Source organism: Phascolarctos cinereus, unplaced genomic scaffold, assembly GCF_003287225.1.
Source record: "Phascolarctos cinereus isolate Bilbo 61053 unplaced genomic scaffold, phaCin_HiC Scaffold_726;HRSCAF=1367, whole genome shotgun sequence".
In the NCBI taxonomy this organism is placed as follows: domain Eukaryota; kingdom Metazoa; phylum Chordata; class Mammalia; order Diprotodontia; family Phascolarctidae; genus Phascolarctos; species Phascolarctos cinereus.
The window spans coordinates 186,173,747-186,191,488 of NW_027556098.1; the positions used below are offsets into that span (position 1 = coordinate 186,173,747).

Genomic DNA, 17,742 nt, shown 5'->3' on the forward strand with positions numbered 1-17,742 from the left:
ACATTTTTTTAAAATAGGAAAGACATTACAAAAACAGTTAGAATATTTAATTTTCCAGCTTTTCTTAAGTTATCAAAATTCCTGTATTCTAGGAATACTAGGGAATTCCAGGAGTAAGAATGTATGTAGAGAAAGAAGTAGCTGTGATGATATAATTGGTACTTAAGAGATACTAAAGGAGCAAAAATTTTGTAATGAATAAATAAATAAGTCAAGCATTTATTAAGAGCTTACTACATACCAGACACTGTTCTTAGTACTGGAAATATGACCAGAATACTTCTTAAGTCCCTACTCCAGTGCCTTATCATGGTGTAGAGATGATCCTTTAAGGCTATACCAATGGAGCATGAGATGCATCAGGTTCCATCCTAGAAAAGTCTTGAACTCTGGTCCTAGCAACATAGCTAAATATGCTATGTTTCCAGGGATCATTCTAGCTAAGTATGGAGAGGCCTATCCCTTGTAGTCCAGCTACTTGTTGATGAATTTCTTGGCTTTGGCAACATATGAAACAAAAAAAAAATGCAAAATGGTACTCCATCTTGTGTAGCTCCCTTTATCATGCAATGATGGTGGCAGAAAAGGGGAAAAGGCAGGTGAGTTAGAGAAATCAGTGTTTGGACTGTCAATAAATGTGAACTTAAATGTTGGTACTCTAAATGTGAGCTATAGGTCCAGTGGACATAAATATTACTAGCGTTAATGAATCATGTTAGTCTTGACATGTTTTCCCTATAAATGAAACCAGATGACAAAAAGAAGTTGCAACTAAATAGAAGGATAATTTGCAGGTTCCCCTGGGACAGGCAGAATTGGTTTTATTGTGCACTCAAAACCAAAAAGAAATATCATTTCATGAGACCCATAGTCATTTCCCATTGCAATGCTCATGCTAGTAATTTTCAGTACAACCAGGAAGATAGTTAAAGTCTACACATCAATATCTCTTGAAGAGGTTAAAAAGTTAGAGAAATTTTTACACGGAACCAAATTATATCAACATATGCATTAATACTAAGTGACTTCAATGTCAGGAAAAATTTCTGTAAAACATGATTCAAGAGTAGTAAATCAAAGTGGACAAAAGTTTATAGACTCCACAAATTTTTCATTGAAGTATATCATAAATACTTTCTTCATGAAGAGTATTAGGAGAAGAGTGTCTGAACATACCAGACATCCAATAACATAACAAAAACCAAATCTGCTATCTTTTAACAGGCAGGATATGACTAATTACTGATGTGACAGTCATTTTTTGCATCAGCTGTCTGTAAGGATTAAGACTAAAGATCCATTAAAGAGTAATGGCAATATCAAATTAGAAAAGAAAGAATGAGAACATATGCAAGCCATAGGATTTCAGAATCTGTGAGTTGGAAGGAACCTCAGTGATCAACTGGTCCAAACTTTACGCAAGAGGAATCCCCACTTTAGCATATTTGACAAGTGATCATCCAACCATCCAGGCAAATCTAATCTGACTTATTTAAACAAGCTGTCTGACCTCCCAAGATTGGTTAATGGATAAAAGAACAGACTTCAACACAAATAACATTATTTGCTAAAGATGTTTGACTAACGAATATAAACAAATCACTAGAATGACAAATAAAAAGAATCTAAAAACCATCATAGCCAATACGTCGAGAAGAATATGAATGAATGAGTGATAAAGCATTTATTGAGTACTTATTTTCTTCTAATCACTGTGCTAAATGCTAGTAACAGAAATAGGAAAAGTGAGACAATCCCTGTGTTTGATGATCCCACACTCTAATTGAGGGAGACAGCACTAAAAGACTATTTAGCTGTGGGACTGATGGAAAAGCCCAGCAGTTCTTGGATTGCATTAGTAGGTCAGATAAAAAGGTTGGGTCTCTAAAGCATTGGAGCAGATGGAAAGGCTTGTTGCTTTTCTGTCTTGCCAGAGGAAATAGAGTTGGTGCTTATCTAAGCAGTGTGAGCAGTCAAGCAACCCATATGGGTTCTGACCACCTTGGGCTGTGGGAAGAGGTGAAGGCCCACTCTGGTCAAAGGCAATAACAATTTCAAATATAAAACACATTGGTAAACTTGAACAGAGCAGCATGGTGAAAGATAACAAACACGCTCACCTTAGGAAACAGTGAGAACCAATACAGGGAAAAAACAAGTTTAAAGAAAGCTTAGAGAATGAACAGAGGGAGCCATCATGAATACATGTAAGGGTAACACTGAAAGACTGACAGTTGTCAGATAAAAATGGAGAAGGGCTGTTAAGATGTCTACTGTAAACAAATGAAACTTCTACATTTGGATTCAAATAGCGCAGTCCTCAATGTGCTAAATAAGGATTTGGCCAAGCATATACAAAAGACATCCATGCTGGATGGGAGAAGGACAATTTTGAGGACATTAACAGATTAGTTCACAAGATTTTGGAAAGAGTAGAGGATTAAAATGTTTAGAAAAATGTATATGTCTTGCTATTTCAAAAAAAAGTGACAGAAAATAACGATTATTACCCCATATGCCTACTTATCTTTTAAAAATCTTTATGAGAACAACTATAGGCATCCTTTACAAAGGAAACAGGTAGACTTTCCCAAATGATGTTCCACAACAGACTACATCTTTATAGTCCCAATTGAATAAAGGATGTAGAAGATTTCTTTTGCTTATTGTTTGTTGATGAAAAAGCATTTGATCCAGAACAAAAGTTCTTCTCTAACCAGATCTCTCCCATACCTATGTAAAAATCATGTAAGATTCCTTGAAAGATGTGACAACTGAGATAATTGTGTCTGACAAGCCTGGGATTATTAGTGTCAAATGAGGAATGAAATGAAGAGAATTGAAGTGTAGTAAATAGAGAACTAGCTTTGATGTTAGGAAGACCTATGTTGAAGTCCTACCCCTGACATAAATTGACTACGTAATTGCACAAGTCACTCACATATCCCTGTCAACTATCTATACCTGTAAGTTGTAGAATAGGTGCTGACCTAAATTCATAGGAAGAGTCTCCTCTTTGGAGTTCCCTATACCAATGACAACAAAAGTCTGGTTCCAGTGGGGAAAAAAATAACCCCGAAGACTTTGGCTTATCTATGTAAGACAAAAAGAAATGATGAAGGCCTCTTGTCCAGACTATGATACACAGTTAAATGGAGAGACCATGAAGCTGGTCTAGCAGTAGACAGACAGGCAATGATCCAAGTTCATTACTGAACATGAAAATGAGTAAATGATTGCTTTTGAGAAATGGTAGTATTTACAATGTCCTAAGCTTCTCCCTGAAACAAAAGCTTATTTTTAAAATATCACCGATCTTCTAGTAATGCTTTATGATTGCAAATCAGAGAATGCTGCCATCTCCAGAGAATTAAAATTTTGGGGTTACCCAAAGGAGAATGAAGTGAAACATGGTAGGTTTGTAAGCTGCCACATGGCACCAATGGAGAGTAAAGCAGGAAAAGTGGCATAGTGTACTTTATGAGAAAGACATATGACCAGAAAAGGAAGTAGTAGGCCAGTTGTGATCAAATCAAGAGATACTGGATAGATATCCTATGTACAAAATCAAGAGATCTAAAGGAAATCCCCATTAAAATGTAAGCTCCTTGACGGCAGGACCATATTTTTGCTTTTCTTTGTGTCCCAGCACTTATCACAGTGCCTGGCACATAGTAAGAACTTAATAAATGCTCCTTCACTGACTGATACATAATTTATCATATTTATTCAAGTCCTCCTTAATCTGAGAACCTTCCTTCTGAGACTCCTTCCAATTTATCCTGTATTCATTTATTTTCTATTTGTATCCCTAGCACTCATCCCCAGTGCTTTGCATATAGTGTGCTAACAGTCGAGAAGTCACAAAGCACTTTACATGTGTTATCTCATTTGATCCTTGAGGTAGCTGCTATTATCATCCCCATTTTACAGATGAGGAAGCTAAGGTTGAGAGAGGTTCAGTGACTTGCTCAGGGTCAGTCAGCTAGTATTTTTTCAGCAGAGTTCTGGAACTCAGGTCTTCCTGATTCTAAATCCCCCATACTATCTGTCCCACCACACCTAAGCACTGAATGAATAGTTTTTAATTTAATCATTCATGCCACTACTTCTTCAGATTTTCTGCCATGGGCTCTTACTTTCCCACTCTGAAGGACTACATCACATAGAATACCTACAATGATACTGATTGTCATTTCTCTCATGTTTTTCTGCCCTGAGATAGTTAAAGAATAGTGGTTAGCCCATTTCAAAGACACAGCTGTTCACCAAAGAAAATGGAATGTATTCAGGCTTATGAAACACATACAAAAGTGTATTTTTAAAAGCGTGCAAATCGCTTGTAGTACCTGACCACATTTCTGCAAAGGGTGAGATTAAAAATGTGACTCATACTCAGCATGGAGCTCTGACTCTGAGATGCTTTAAATAGGAGTCATAAAGATGAAAAATGTAATGAGGACACTTGGAGGGATTATTCATGTTTTAGAATAATTTATAGCTAGTTATTTAGATTTTGTGGCTCTTTCCCTCTTTTAAATGAATTGAGAAATGATGTATGGTCCATAGGGAGAAGAGCCTCATTTGAATTTCATGTGTAAGATATTTTGAAATTCAAAATTTAGTGCCTGAGTCCTAGGAGCACTGAGTTAAATTCAAAGGAAAGATCTGAGGATCTTTATGGCAAGACCTTTTGGGGGAAGGGTAGTATGGAAGAGAAGACATTTCTAACTTAAATTTTAATACGTAAGGCTTTGTTTTAAAAAATAATCATAATTATGTTGATAATCTGCCCTTGACACGTACTGGCTGTACAAATCTCAATCCCTTAATGTCCTGGTCAACTCTCTCAGACTGTAAATTGTAGAGAAAGTGTTGACCTCCAAGTGTTTTCACTGGCTGAACCCCATACCTGAAACACATTCCCTCATGGAACACTCTCTGCTCATCTCTACTTCCTGGCTTCCTTGGCCTCCTTCAAATCTGAGCCCAAGTTCCTTGGGCTTCTTCAAGAAGGAGAACGCTTGAGCTTTTACTTCTTTTCATCCCATTTTGACTTGTTTATGCCTATTATATTATAGCAGGAGTTCTTAATTTGGGATCTGCAAGCTTGTTTTTTTAAAAATACTTTTATTTTTAATATTTATTATATATTTCCTTTTAATTTATTTTACATTAAATTAAATTTATATTTAAGTATTTCTTTCCTTTATAATTATTTGTATTTTATCTTATGCATTTAAAAGCATTCCGAGGAGTCCAAGGACTTCACAAGTCTGCCAAAAAGTTCTGCCATAAATAAGTTTAAGACCCGCCCCCCCCAGAGTGTATAGTTATTGTTTTATCTATATGAAATGATTTGCCCCACTTTGACAGCCTTTTGCAGACACTTGCTACCATAACCAATATAAGTAGGGTCCCATGCCTATTACTTATATGGATAAATACTCAATTTCACTTAGTTCAATTTGAGTAAACATTTAGCAATCAATATGCCTTGCATTGTGGATACCATGGCAAAGATATAACAGTTTATATTTGTACACATTTTTACAGTTTACAAATTTAAACAAGAAGATTATAATTTTTTCCTCCCTAGAATGAATTTCCTTATCTTGCTCAGGCTAGAAATGTTGTGGCCTCTCAGGAGCTCATTCTACTACCTGATTGATTAGTCCCACAGCGAATTTGGATAGGAACTTTAACCTGTGTCTTTTCTCTTCTCTTCTCTTCTCTTCTCTTCTCTTCTCTTCTCTTCTCTTCTCTTCTCTTCTCTTCTCTTCTCTTCTCTTCTCTTCTCTTCTCTTCTCTTCTCTTCTCTTCTCTTCTCTTCTCTTCTCTTCTCTTCTCTTCTCTTTTCTGCTTTTTGGTGAGGCAATTGGGGTTAAGTGACTTGCCCAGGGTCACACAGCTAGTGTCAAGTGTGTGAGGCTGAATTTGAACTCAGGTCCTCCTGACTCCAAGGCCAGAGCTCTAGCCACCGTGCTACTTAGCTGCCCAACCTGTCCCTTTTCTGACCTGGGCCAGTTCCACCCGCCTTAGGCACCATATATGTCCCTGGACTTACTCAGGACACCTGATAGGTTCTGTCAGGACTCCCAAATTCAATCAATCCTCCAGCCTTAGCATTCCCCTAAAGCAGGGATCACAGGTGTGGACCACTACCCTCTGGTAAGACCTTACATATTATTGGGAGGTTCAGTGACAGATAAGTTAAATATATATGCAAACTAAATCTAAGTACTTTCAAGAAAGAATGCTAATAACTGGGTGTTCAGGAAAGATCTCCAGTAGGAGCTATTGATTTACATTGATTGAAATAATGTATAGCTATAATAATAGCCATGTTTATTGTGCTTTTGTCTTGTGACCCTGCTTATCTCTTTTGATTCCCTGATCCCCCAACCAGCTTCAAGGCTAACTTTGGTTCACCAAGGATTATGATCCATTATTAAGATAAGGGCTTTACTGTTTTGTGTAAGGATAGAAATCCTCAGTAGTATCCAGCAGGAGGTCTTATATAAGAGAGAAGGTATAAGATGGTCTTATACCAAATGTTAATTCCTGCTTTGGCTTCTTCCCTCTCTGCTTTCTTCCCCCTTCCCCTCCCTCCCTCAGCAGTTTAGCTTTGAACCACTTCTTCCCATTTAGGATTAAAGCACATCTGAGACTCAAAGGACTGACAGCTATTATTCTCAGAAAGTTGTGCTCATGTTTGTGCCAGAGGATAAACTCCTTCTCTCATTCTACTAAAATTCAGAAAAAGATTCCTTTGAAGTCTGAAAGAATCTAGTAGACAGGGAGAGATGTCACTCTAGGGAAGAAAACTTGAACACTGAAAAAAGATATCTTTTAGAAAATTATCAAAGAATCAAGGTTCTGTTATACAGCTAACTATAGCATCAGGTTTCTTAGGGAGGGGGAAGAAAAGACTTTTGAGATGGCTTTTCAGAAAAATATGTTTTATTGATGTGTTTTGTCTTTATATCACAGTCCTTTGTAGGGGAAGAACTCAGCCTTGTGACAAAAATAATAGCAATTAAGTAAAAACATTCAGTACAGTGACCACATTTGCCTATATTCTACTCTAGTAGTCCTAGTAGACCTTCCTGCCATGAGGAGGGAGGCTTGTTTCATTATTTGTCCACTATTTTATTATTAACAAATAATTATTAATAATAATTGTTAATAATTAACTTTTAAAGTAATCTTTTCTTTCATGTCATAGTCACTATATACAATGTTTTTCTGGTTCGTTTATCTAGGTTTCCCTCAGTTGATCTTCCTCAGTATTGAAGGAATGATTGATCTCAGAGAGAAAATGTGTAGGGATTGTGGGATGTCATGTTGTTAAACCTCTCATTTTCTAGATGAGGCAACTGTGGTTAAATGACTTGTCCAAGGTCACATAGGTAGTAAGTGGCAGAAACAGCATTTGAATTCAGGTGGTGAAACTCCAATTCCAGCACTCCTTCTATATAATACTGCCTTCATTACAGTCATATACCATGTTTATTCAGCAGTTTCCTATTGGAGGGCACCCATTTTCTTTCCAATTCTTTACTGCCATGAAGAGGGATACTATCACAATTTTATTTTGCCTTACATTGGATCTTTTTTCTTTTTTTTAAATCTCCTTCAAGTTTTTTTTAACCTCATTTAACCTCACTCCTAGTAGTGAGATCATTGGATCAAAGGGTGGGGACATTTTAGTCAGTTTCCTTGCATAATGCTAAGTGGTTATCCAGACTCCACCAACAGCATATTAATGTGCCTATCTTCTCATAAATATCTGCTTTTGTTGAATATTGAAGTAACCTGCATTGAATTTGGAATCCTACTTTAGGGACATCTGTTAACCTCTTTGGGCCACCTTTATAAAATGGGGGCAGGGTAGTGTATTACATTTCTTTTATTAATTTTTTTTTGGTGAGGCAGTGGGGTTAAGTGACTTGCCCAGAGTCACACAGCTAGTAAGTGTCAAGTATCTGAGGCCGGATTTGAACTCAGGTCCTTCTGACTCCAAGGTCAGTGCTCTATCCACTGTATCACCTAGCACCCCCAAGTAAATTACATTTCTCCTGCTGAACAGTGCTAGAGAAAGCCATATATCTATGCTGACTAGGTCTTCTATGACTTTATGTTATCTGATCTCAACTGGGCCATTCCTATAGCAAGGCAATCCTTTTACTCTGCCCAGCTGACTATCTATTGTAGGCTGATTCTTGTAATCTTATGTTCTCCCATATTCTATATCTCAAAAGTTCTTTAATGTTATCCTTCATTGGACAGTTGTGTGGTACAATGGGGAAAAAAACAACAACACTGGACTTGGAATTAGAAGATTTGGGTTCAAATCCGAGCCTGGCAACCCTGAGTAAGTCACCATCTCCAGGCCTCAGATTCCTCATTTGTAAAATGGAGAGTTGGAATAGATGGCTAGGATCCTATAATCTATGTTCCTCTACTCTTTGCTTTAGTCTCAGAGAGAGAGGTGGCCCTTCTTGCCAAGACCAATCCTTTCATCCCCTTGTGACTTTGATCCTAGTAGGGGTGAGGAGCTGGTGGCCTCAAGGCTGCAAGTTCTCCACTCCTGTATCCCCTCCTAACTTCTCTGGCAGTCAGCTTGCCTTACCAATCATCCCCACTCTCTTTTGTAATTTTCAGTTTCTTCCTATGCACTTGTTTCTTTTCTGCCTTCAAAAATGCCAGTCCCCTTTATTCTTAAAAAATAGGCACTTGACCTAACTACCCCCTCAAGCTATCATTCTTTCCCCTTTTACTGCCAAACTCTTAGAAGAAGCTGTTCATAGTCATTGTGTCTTCTCGCATTCATTTTTTAACCCTTGCAATTTGGCTTCAGATGCCATCATTCAACTGAAATTGCCCTCTACAAGTTAATGAGTGATAACTTAATTACCAAATCTAATGGCATTTTCTGTCTTCATCCTTCCTGACCTTCTCTGCAGCATCTAACACTACATTATCTCTTAAAGGATACTCTCTCTTGGTTTTCATGACAGTTCTTTCTTTATTCTTCTTCCTGTTCTATTTCCTCCCAGTCTCCTTTGTTGGATAATAGGATTAGAGATAGGAGAGCCTTAGAGCCATCTGGTTTAATCCCCCTACTTAATAGTCAACATCATCCAAGCCTCATCCCTGATGTATATAGTATACTGCAGCAGTGTCAAACTCAATGGAAATAGGGCCACCAAACTGTACACAGTGATCCCTAGGGGCCGCATATTGACCTGGTTTTAAAATGTTTTATTGCATTTTTATTTACTTTGTTAAATATTTCCCAATTTTACTCTAGTTTGAGCTGCACTTGGGAAAGTTGTAGGCCACATGTAGCCCCCGAGCCACATGATTGACACCTCTGTACTACAGAGATGTATCCTTGACTCTATTCTTCTCTATAAACATTCTCTCTCTTGGCAATCTCATCAGAACCTAAGGATTCAGATATCATTCTTTGTGAAGATGACTAAGATTATATATCCAGCCTTAGTCTCTCTCCCAAGCCTTGATCTCATATCATCAATTGACTATTGGACATTTCCAACTGGGCATGACATAAGCATCTTAAACTAAACATGTCCAAAATAACTCATTCTCTCCCCACCCCAACTCCCTCAAGTTCAATCCTCTTCTGCACTTAGCTATTTCTTTTGAAGAAATGAGGGAGCCACCCTCCTAATCACCCAGGTTTAGTCAGTCAGTCAACATGCATTTATTAAAAACCTACTATGTATCAGACATCCTGACAAATTCTAGGGATACAAAAAAAGGGGCAAGAGATAGTCTTTGTTCTCAAGGAGCTCATAGTCTACAGGGTCATGTTTGACTTCTTCCTTTCCCTCACCCCTACCCCCATCCCTATATCCCATATTGTATGAGACTTCTTTTTTCTACTCACGCAACCTTCCCCTAGTTTTCTTGCCCATACTAAAATGACCTCCTAATTCATCTGCCTATATCCAGTCTCTCCCCTCTCTAGTTCATTCCTCACATAGCTACCACATTGATGTTCCTAAGGCACGTATCTGATAATGTTGCATCCCTGTTCAGCAAGTTCTAGTGACTCCCAATTGCCTCTCAGATAAAATCTGGACACCTTCCAGATCTTCACAGTCTGTCCCCAGCTGGCCTCTCTAGGCTCACTGCACATGGCTCTTTCATGAACTCTCCATTACAGCCAAATTGTCCCGCTTGCTTGCTTTTTTCTCTGTATAACATTTCGCCTATTACATCTGGACTGCCTAAGGTTCATTGACTCCAGCTAGTTATCTCTGCTAGGTGCTGATGAGGCCAGAACTGTAACCTTCAGTGCTCCCTTTCTCATAGGATAGGCAGTTTGCTCTGTTCCATCACCAAAGACTATACTTCTAAATCTGGCCAACCCAAATGTAAATGTAAAGTGCATACTTTTGGTCAAAAGGGGTAGATAGGTGAGGATGCAGACAAGTAAGTGTGAAATCATCTCTGCTTTTCATAAATAATTTTTTAAAAATGCTGTCCCATTGATAAAAGTTCAATAATGTCATCTTCATATATAGAGAACAGAGTTAGACATACCTCGTTGAATATGGAGAACAGGATTATGACCAGTGTATATATACTCTTCTTATTTCTTGGGTATCCCCTGTACCTGGGGCCTGTGGATGAATGTGGCTGCTTGATATTTTCAGCAAACAAATATCATACCTAATTAGCTATCACATAGGAACTAGTGAGTTTATAGGGCACAAATCCTTGTCCATATGTTAATATTGTCTGATTCCTGCCAGGTGTCATGCTAAATGACATTGCTAAAATGCTAAAATGAATTTATATCAACCTAGAATCATAGAATCTAAGAACAGAATGGAAGAGAGGTCTTTTTGTCCACCTACACCTAATATGAATCTCTTCTACAGTATACCCAATAGGTGATCATCCAGGCATTGCTTTTAAGATCATGAGGGAAGGGAGGAGCTCACTGCCTCCTGAGTTTTTCTTTACATTAATCCTAAATTTGCTTTTACCTTTTAGCTCTCTCCTTTCTAGTTCTAGACTCTATATTTGTCTTAATACAACAAAAGATTGCACTGGTTTTATTAGCTGCCATATCACACTGTTGATTCATGATTCCCATTTTCTCCAATAATTTCTACATAATTCTCCAATTTTTTTCCAATTTTTCTAATTATCCTGTGACTTGAATTAATAACAGAGAGCTAAACACACATCCTTGGGGTACTCTACCAGAGCCCTTCTTCCAAGCTGGTATTAATGATGTCTCTTTAGACTTCATAATACTACCAGTTCTCAGTTCACCCTATGATGTTTTTATCTATCCATTTTTAACATAAGAATAGCATGAAATATATGGTAAAATATTTTGCTAAAATCTCCTTAAAAAAAGAAATAATAACATAACTTATTCTTTTTTAAATTTTTATTTATTTTTAATTTATGGGACAAAATAAGCATTTCCATAACTTAATATAATTTAAAAAAAGTTTTGTAGATGAAACTGCAAATCTATTATGTACAACTTGCTATTCCTTTTAATATATATAATAAAGATATCATATCAATTTTTTCTTTTTTTCTTCCCTCCCCCTCCCCATCCTAGAGATGGCTACCATTAGACATAAATATGTGTGTGTATATGTGTGTGTGTGTGTGTGTGTGTGTGTGTGTGAATATTTGTAAAATCATTCTTTACATACTACTGTTCATTGGTTCTTTCTCTGGATTCAGATAGTGTCTTTCTTCTTCTTGATGAAACCATGCTAGCTCTTTATAGCTCATCTCTTTTTCATGTATTTAGCATCCATCCCTTCAACAGTATGCTTTAGAATTTTACTGGTAATTAAAGAGTAACAGAGAGAAGTTTCCATTTCATTTTCTTACTTCTGACAACTTTGCCCATCTTTTCCATTCTGTAGGGAATATGGTCTGTGGAGAAGGGGGCTTTTTAAGCAGAGGGCAGTATATTGGCCCCTCCCAGAAGGCCATATCTTCCTGCGGTTACATCTCTCTCCCTATTTGGGAAAATCTTGTCTTTAAGGTTTCTCAAATTTCTCATTAACCCAGAGTCCAGTGGTTGAAAAGGAGGGGCAGATAAAAGTATGATGGGTCATTTTGAAAAGGGAAAGGGGGACCCCTCAGGGATATTGGGCCCTTGAAGAATTCGATGCCCAGGGACAGGGAGATACTGCCTCATGCTTAGGAATTCTCTGCTACTTCTCAACATGACTTGCTCTAGGAGGGGGGTTGGTGGAAACATTTTAGGCATAGCGAGGCAGGGGATGCAGTTGGCACCTAAGCCCTATCTAGTAGGCTGTGCCTTACTGGGGATGCTTCTGTGTTTGCCCTTCCAGTGACTTTAATTTCCCTTGAAGCTTTAAACTTTTCCCATGAGAAGAATGCAATGGCGGTGAACTTGGAGGTCAGGGTATGTCTGGAAGAATTAAAGAACCCTCATCCTTGCCTAAGCTGATGGTCCTGAGTCATGAGACCAAGGACAGCTACCCTGGACATTCATTCCCCTGAAGTAAGCTAAATTTCAACTGCTTGGCTGAAAGAATGCTGAACTGATAGGGAGAACTGAGTTCTAGTCTCTGCTCTTACACTAACTCTAGATCTGTTTCCTCTGCTGTAAAACGAGCGGGTTGGATTAGCCGGGTGCTAAGGTCCCTTCCAGCACTAACAGTCCATGAGTATGTAATATCTGGGCTCCACCTGACTCCACTTCAATTTCAGTCATAGCTGAACATGGTAAAATCACTTAGCCTCTCTGGGACCTCCGTTAGCTCCTACATAGAGTCAAGGAGTTAGATTAAATCTTTAAGAAGTTTGTGGTGGTGTTGGTGGTAGTGGTGGTTAGGAGGGCATAACAGCTGGTTTTAAGCTTTCTTTTAAGTTTTCTGTGCTATATCATCTTTCTGTTTGCTTCAAGGGTTACCAGTCACTATTCTCTCCAATAATCAAGTTTCTTAAATGCTGAAGGAAACAACCTAGTTATTAAGATCAATTTAAATAGGGAGTACTATATGTCATTGTCCTTATAAAGGACTTAATAACTTAATAACCATATTTCAAAATAATTGGTTTCCTTTGTAATCCTAAGTGTTTGGTTTTATACTTTAAAAATGTTATACTGAGAAGGGGTCCATAGACTTCACCACACTGTCCCAAGAATCCATGACACACCAAATAGTTAAGAACCCCTGCTCTAGGGGGTAGGCAGCCTCATCTTCATCACCAACCTCATGGTCTCCTGGGTTCTCTCTCTCCCTAAGTGCTGGTGTCAGCCCACATCCTTCACATGAGGATGCCTATTGTGGTGTTTACTCCAGGAGGGTTTGCGATCCTTTTCCTTGGTACAAAAATTCCTAGTTATGATTTGTCTGAAGCCCTTGCTGTCTATTGGCAGGAGAGATGAAAATTTCAATTTTTTTTGCTCTAGAATTCATAATCTTAATCAATGCTTTCTATATTTTCTATAGTAGTAGTACCAGCAACAACAGCAGCAGAAATAACAACTGCAGTAACAATCACAACAATAGGGATGTTGTTGTTCCATTGTGTCTTATTTTTCACAACCCTTTGGGCCATACTGTTCATGAGGTTTTCTTGGCAAGGATACTGGAGTGGTTTGCCATTTCCTTCTCCAATGGATTGAGGCAAATAGAGATTAAGTCACTTGCCCAGGGTCATATAGCTAGTAGTGTCTGAGGCCAGATTTGAACTCAGGTCTTCCTGACCCCAAGTGGCATACTGCATCCATTGCACCACCTAGCTACCTAGTAATCAATTTGACAGATATTGGGAGGTTCTCCATCTGATCCTGGATACATGCCTGTGGAAAATGGCAAGTCTCTCTTTTTTAATGTTCATTGACAAACATTGCTTCTGAATCCCTTAGCAGGGAAGTTCCTATCTTTACTCTTCATTTTTTCTAATTTCCCTTTACTGGATGACCACTTACATGACAACCTATGTGTATTCATGCCATAGAACCACAGAATTGAGAACTGAAAAGGACCTCTGCTACCATCCTGACTTTTCCATACCTGTAAGACATCCCCACTATAACAGACCCTCCTCAGGCAGTCTCTCCTCCCTACTCCAGGTCCAACCCTTGCAAAAGAGCCTCATATCTGTGCCTTAGTTCCAAATGTTCTGTGGTCCTTTCTCCTTTCTCCCCTGTCACTTTCTTCAGCCCTCAACCTTCTTAACATAGGTCAAGTTTACCCTCTCCTTCAGATCGTTTTTATTACTATCACACTGAATCTTTTCTTCTGTCCTTTTTTCTTAAAGAAACATTTTATTCTCTCTGATAGCTTAGAGAGCAAAGAGATGTTAGTACAATCCCTTTATCTTCTTTTATAAGAGGGAAACTGGACTTTTAAAGTGCATAACATTCACTTTAGTGTAGCAGGATTTTTGTATTGAAGAAACAAAAACCAAAACCATGTAGCCTGAATACACATAAATTTCTTATTGTGTGGTCTTCTCATTAAAAAATGTTTGTGCCCTTGTTCTTGAGTATTTATTATTGCAAATTTGGTAAAATGTCCTTTCAGGCCAAATTATGGGCATCTAGGTTGTGCAATGGAGAGAGTGTGGGGCCTGGAGTCAAGAAAACTCATCTTCCTGAGGTCAAATCTGGCCTTAGACACTTAATAGCTGTGTGACTCTGGGCAAGTCACTTAACCTTGTTTGCCTAAGTTTCCTCTTCTGTAAAATGAGATGGAGAAGGCAATGGCAAACCACTCCAATATCTTTGCTAAGAAAATCCCAAAAGGAGTTATGAATAGTTAGACATGACTGAAACAACTGAACAATGACCAAAAGGCCACATTATATGAGAAAAGCTTATCCTGTGTTGATGAACCAGAATAAAGCTGTTCTACATCGATACCATCTATTGATTCATTAAGACCTTTAAGAACTATTCATTGTTTTCAAAGCCATTTAAAATGATTAGTTAATAATTTATCATTCACACAGACTTACTAGAGCACTTAATGGCTGCTTTTCCAGTATAAGTTTCAGGTTTAAACTGTTATTTCAGCATCATGCAATGGAAAGAGCATTGGTCTTCAAGTCAGAGGACCTACCTAGATTTAAATCTTGGCTCTGCCATTTATTACCTGTGGTATTTTGAGCAAAATATATAAATGATCTCCCTGAAGTTTGGTTCAGAGAGCATGTCACTAGTGACAATAAATTCTTGCCTTCCTTCCCTACAGCTTCTCTTTTTTTTTCCTTTAAAAGTTTCCCTATAGAAGATGACATCTTGGTAAAAACGCAACATTTAGCAGTTATACATAGGTTGTTCTGAAGCAATTGTCCCAAGAGAAATACTTATGACAGAAGTAATTGCCTTTGATCACATTCTATTCATGCCCTTTGATCTTGTTCAGATAATAGACACTTTCCCAGAAAAGGAATTAGCATTTGTATTTATTTAATCCTTTTTTATTTATTGAAGATAGTTAGAGAATGCCTTAATTTTTAGAGGTTAATAGGCATCCAAAACAATATTGATCCATTAAAATCTCCTGATGAAAGGTTAAAGTTCATGGTATCAGACACAATATTTTAAATGAAGTAGTTGCTTGGAAACCTATTTTGGAAGCACTGACCCACTGAAAGCTTATTTATTTGTTTAAGCTATAATGAAGAGAATTTGTTAAATACTAAATCCTTTTAAAAGACAGCTTAATTCTTAAAGTATCAAATTTCTTTTTAAGGCAGCTTTAGATGATGCTACATGGTAATAAAAATGTAACATAGTTGTAATCCTGTCGTAAATATCCTAAAATAAAAGATTATAAGAATTTTTTGAAAGTTTTAAGTTAAAGTCATAATCTAGCATAGTAGAATCCAATTTTTAAGGAAAGGGCATGAAAAATAGAAATTGACATCTATCTTAAGAAATTTATTGAAATAAACATCCTACTTCACAATGAGAGAGAAATCACTAAATGTAGTTTTGCTTCAAAACAATTTTAAAATCACACAAAAATCTCAATAAGCATAATTAAACCTATTTCACTATTAGCTTTCATTTAATATAAATGGCATTTCCATAAAGTATGCCTTTATTAACTAGCTGGGAAGTGCACCTTGGAAAAAACAAATATGTATGTATGTATATATGCACATATGCATTATTATATATGTATAATTGCATGGACTATTAGAATATCCTATATATTTTTTAAAGCCTAGTGGCTTAGGACAACACATATTATAAAAGTTATTTAGCTTTTCAAGCTTTGTTATTTAGCCTATTTTTACTGGTATTCTTAATAACTCACTATTACAAGCACCTGCAAGAAAAAGTGAGTTCTGCCTCAGGTGATTTCAGGAATACTACCATATTTTCAAGTGTGACATTTAGAAAATCATATCAAGAATTTGAAAAAGATCAAAGATATGTCAATACATACACTAATAACTAAAAGGGAGAGCTGGCTTGTTTTCATCAGTTTTCTTTCTTGTTCAAATAATCAGTGGTTTTCTGATTGGTTGATCATATTGTTTCTCTATTCCATTTTATAGATTATCTCTACAACACACATCTATATGTTTAGCCATGTAATCATAGATCCTGGATTTTGAATAGGATTATAGTTCCTAACTAGAAAGAACCTTAGAGGCCTTTTAAATCAACCCCATCATTTTAGAAGATAAGATAATGGAGGCCTGGGAATGTAAAATAACTTGCCTAAGGTCACATACTTTCAAGGCAAAATTTAAAACCAGGGGTCTGACTGTAGAGCTAGTGCTCTTTCCACAAAGCCGTTCAGTTTACAGATTAGGAAACTCAGGTGCATGAACTGACTAGTGATTTGTCTAACTAGATTATAAACTCCTTAAAGGAAGAGAGGTAGTCACCATTTTTAAAAAATCCCTAGCAGCTGCTACAGTGAACTGCACACAATAAGTTTCAGTAAGGGTTGTCTGAATTTGATTAAATTGAGTGCATCTCCTTCTACACAACATGGGTGTGAAGCATTCTTATCAGACTTTCAGAGGAGCTGTCAAGATATAAAAGGAAACAGGAAGCAGAACAATTTGTTGCTATCTGATTTGGCTTTTGGAAATGAAATAGTAATTCAAACTGAGCAGGCCTATAGGAGTCCCAGTTTGGCTTCATAATCCATATTTAATTCAAAAGTGATTTGATGCTACTATTTATTTAGGTGATTGATTGTGTTCTTGTTTTGTTTTACAGCGGAAATAAAAATATGCTTTAAATACTACCACGGCATTAGTGGAGCCCTGAGAGCTACTACCCCATGTATTACTGTGAAAAATCCTTCTGTGATGGTAAGTCCAGTTTGCATATCCCATGATATAGGCATGGCCAGGCATCATGACCATTGCTGTTAAAGGAACATTGCCATAGTTGTGGTGGACAACAGAACAGGTAATGTGCTTATGACATGGAGAGCCTCCATCTTGAAAACACAACAAACCATAGCCATTGCCCCAGTTTAAATAAAGAAACAAATTCTTGAATGTGTAAAAAGGAGGAATGAGAGTGATTCTTCTCATTACAAAAGAGTTCTTAGTTTTATAAACTGATTAACTGTAGGATGCCTTTAAATGGAAGCCCACTAGTGAATTTCAGTGTCATATTACACACTACTAAGTGCTTTCTCAGTCAAGGAAATCAGAGTGGTTTGTGCCACTGCTAATTAAGATGGGAGAACAAAGATAAGATATCTCTAA

General features: G+C 37.3%; 1 protein-coding gene across 1 annotated transcript in view; it reads left to right on the plus strand.

The window, feature by feature from the left end:
• HECW2 (HECT, C2 and WW domain containing E3 ubiquitin protein ligase 2) overlaps positions 1–17,742 on the plus strand; it is a 422,966-nt gene that overhangs the window by 244,501 nt on the left and 160,723 nt on the right. The window contains 1 exon segment of the mRNA XM_020993535.2: positions 17,243–17,337. Coding sequence (XP_020849194.1) covers positions 17,243–17,337 — 95 coding nt within the window.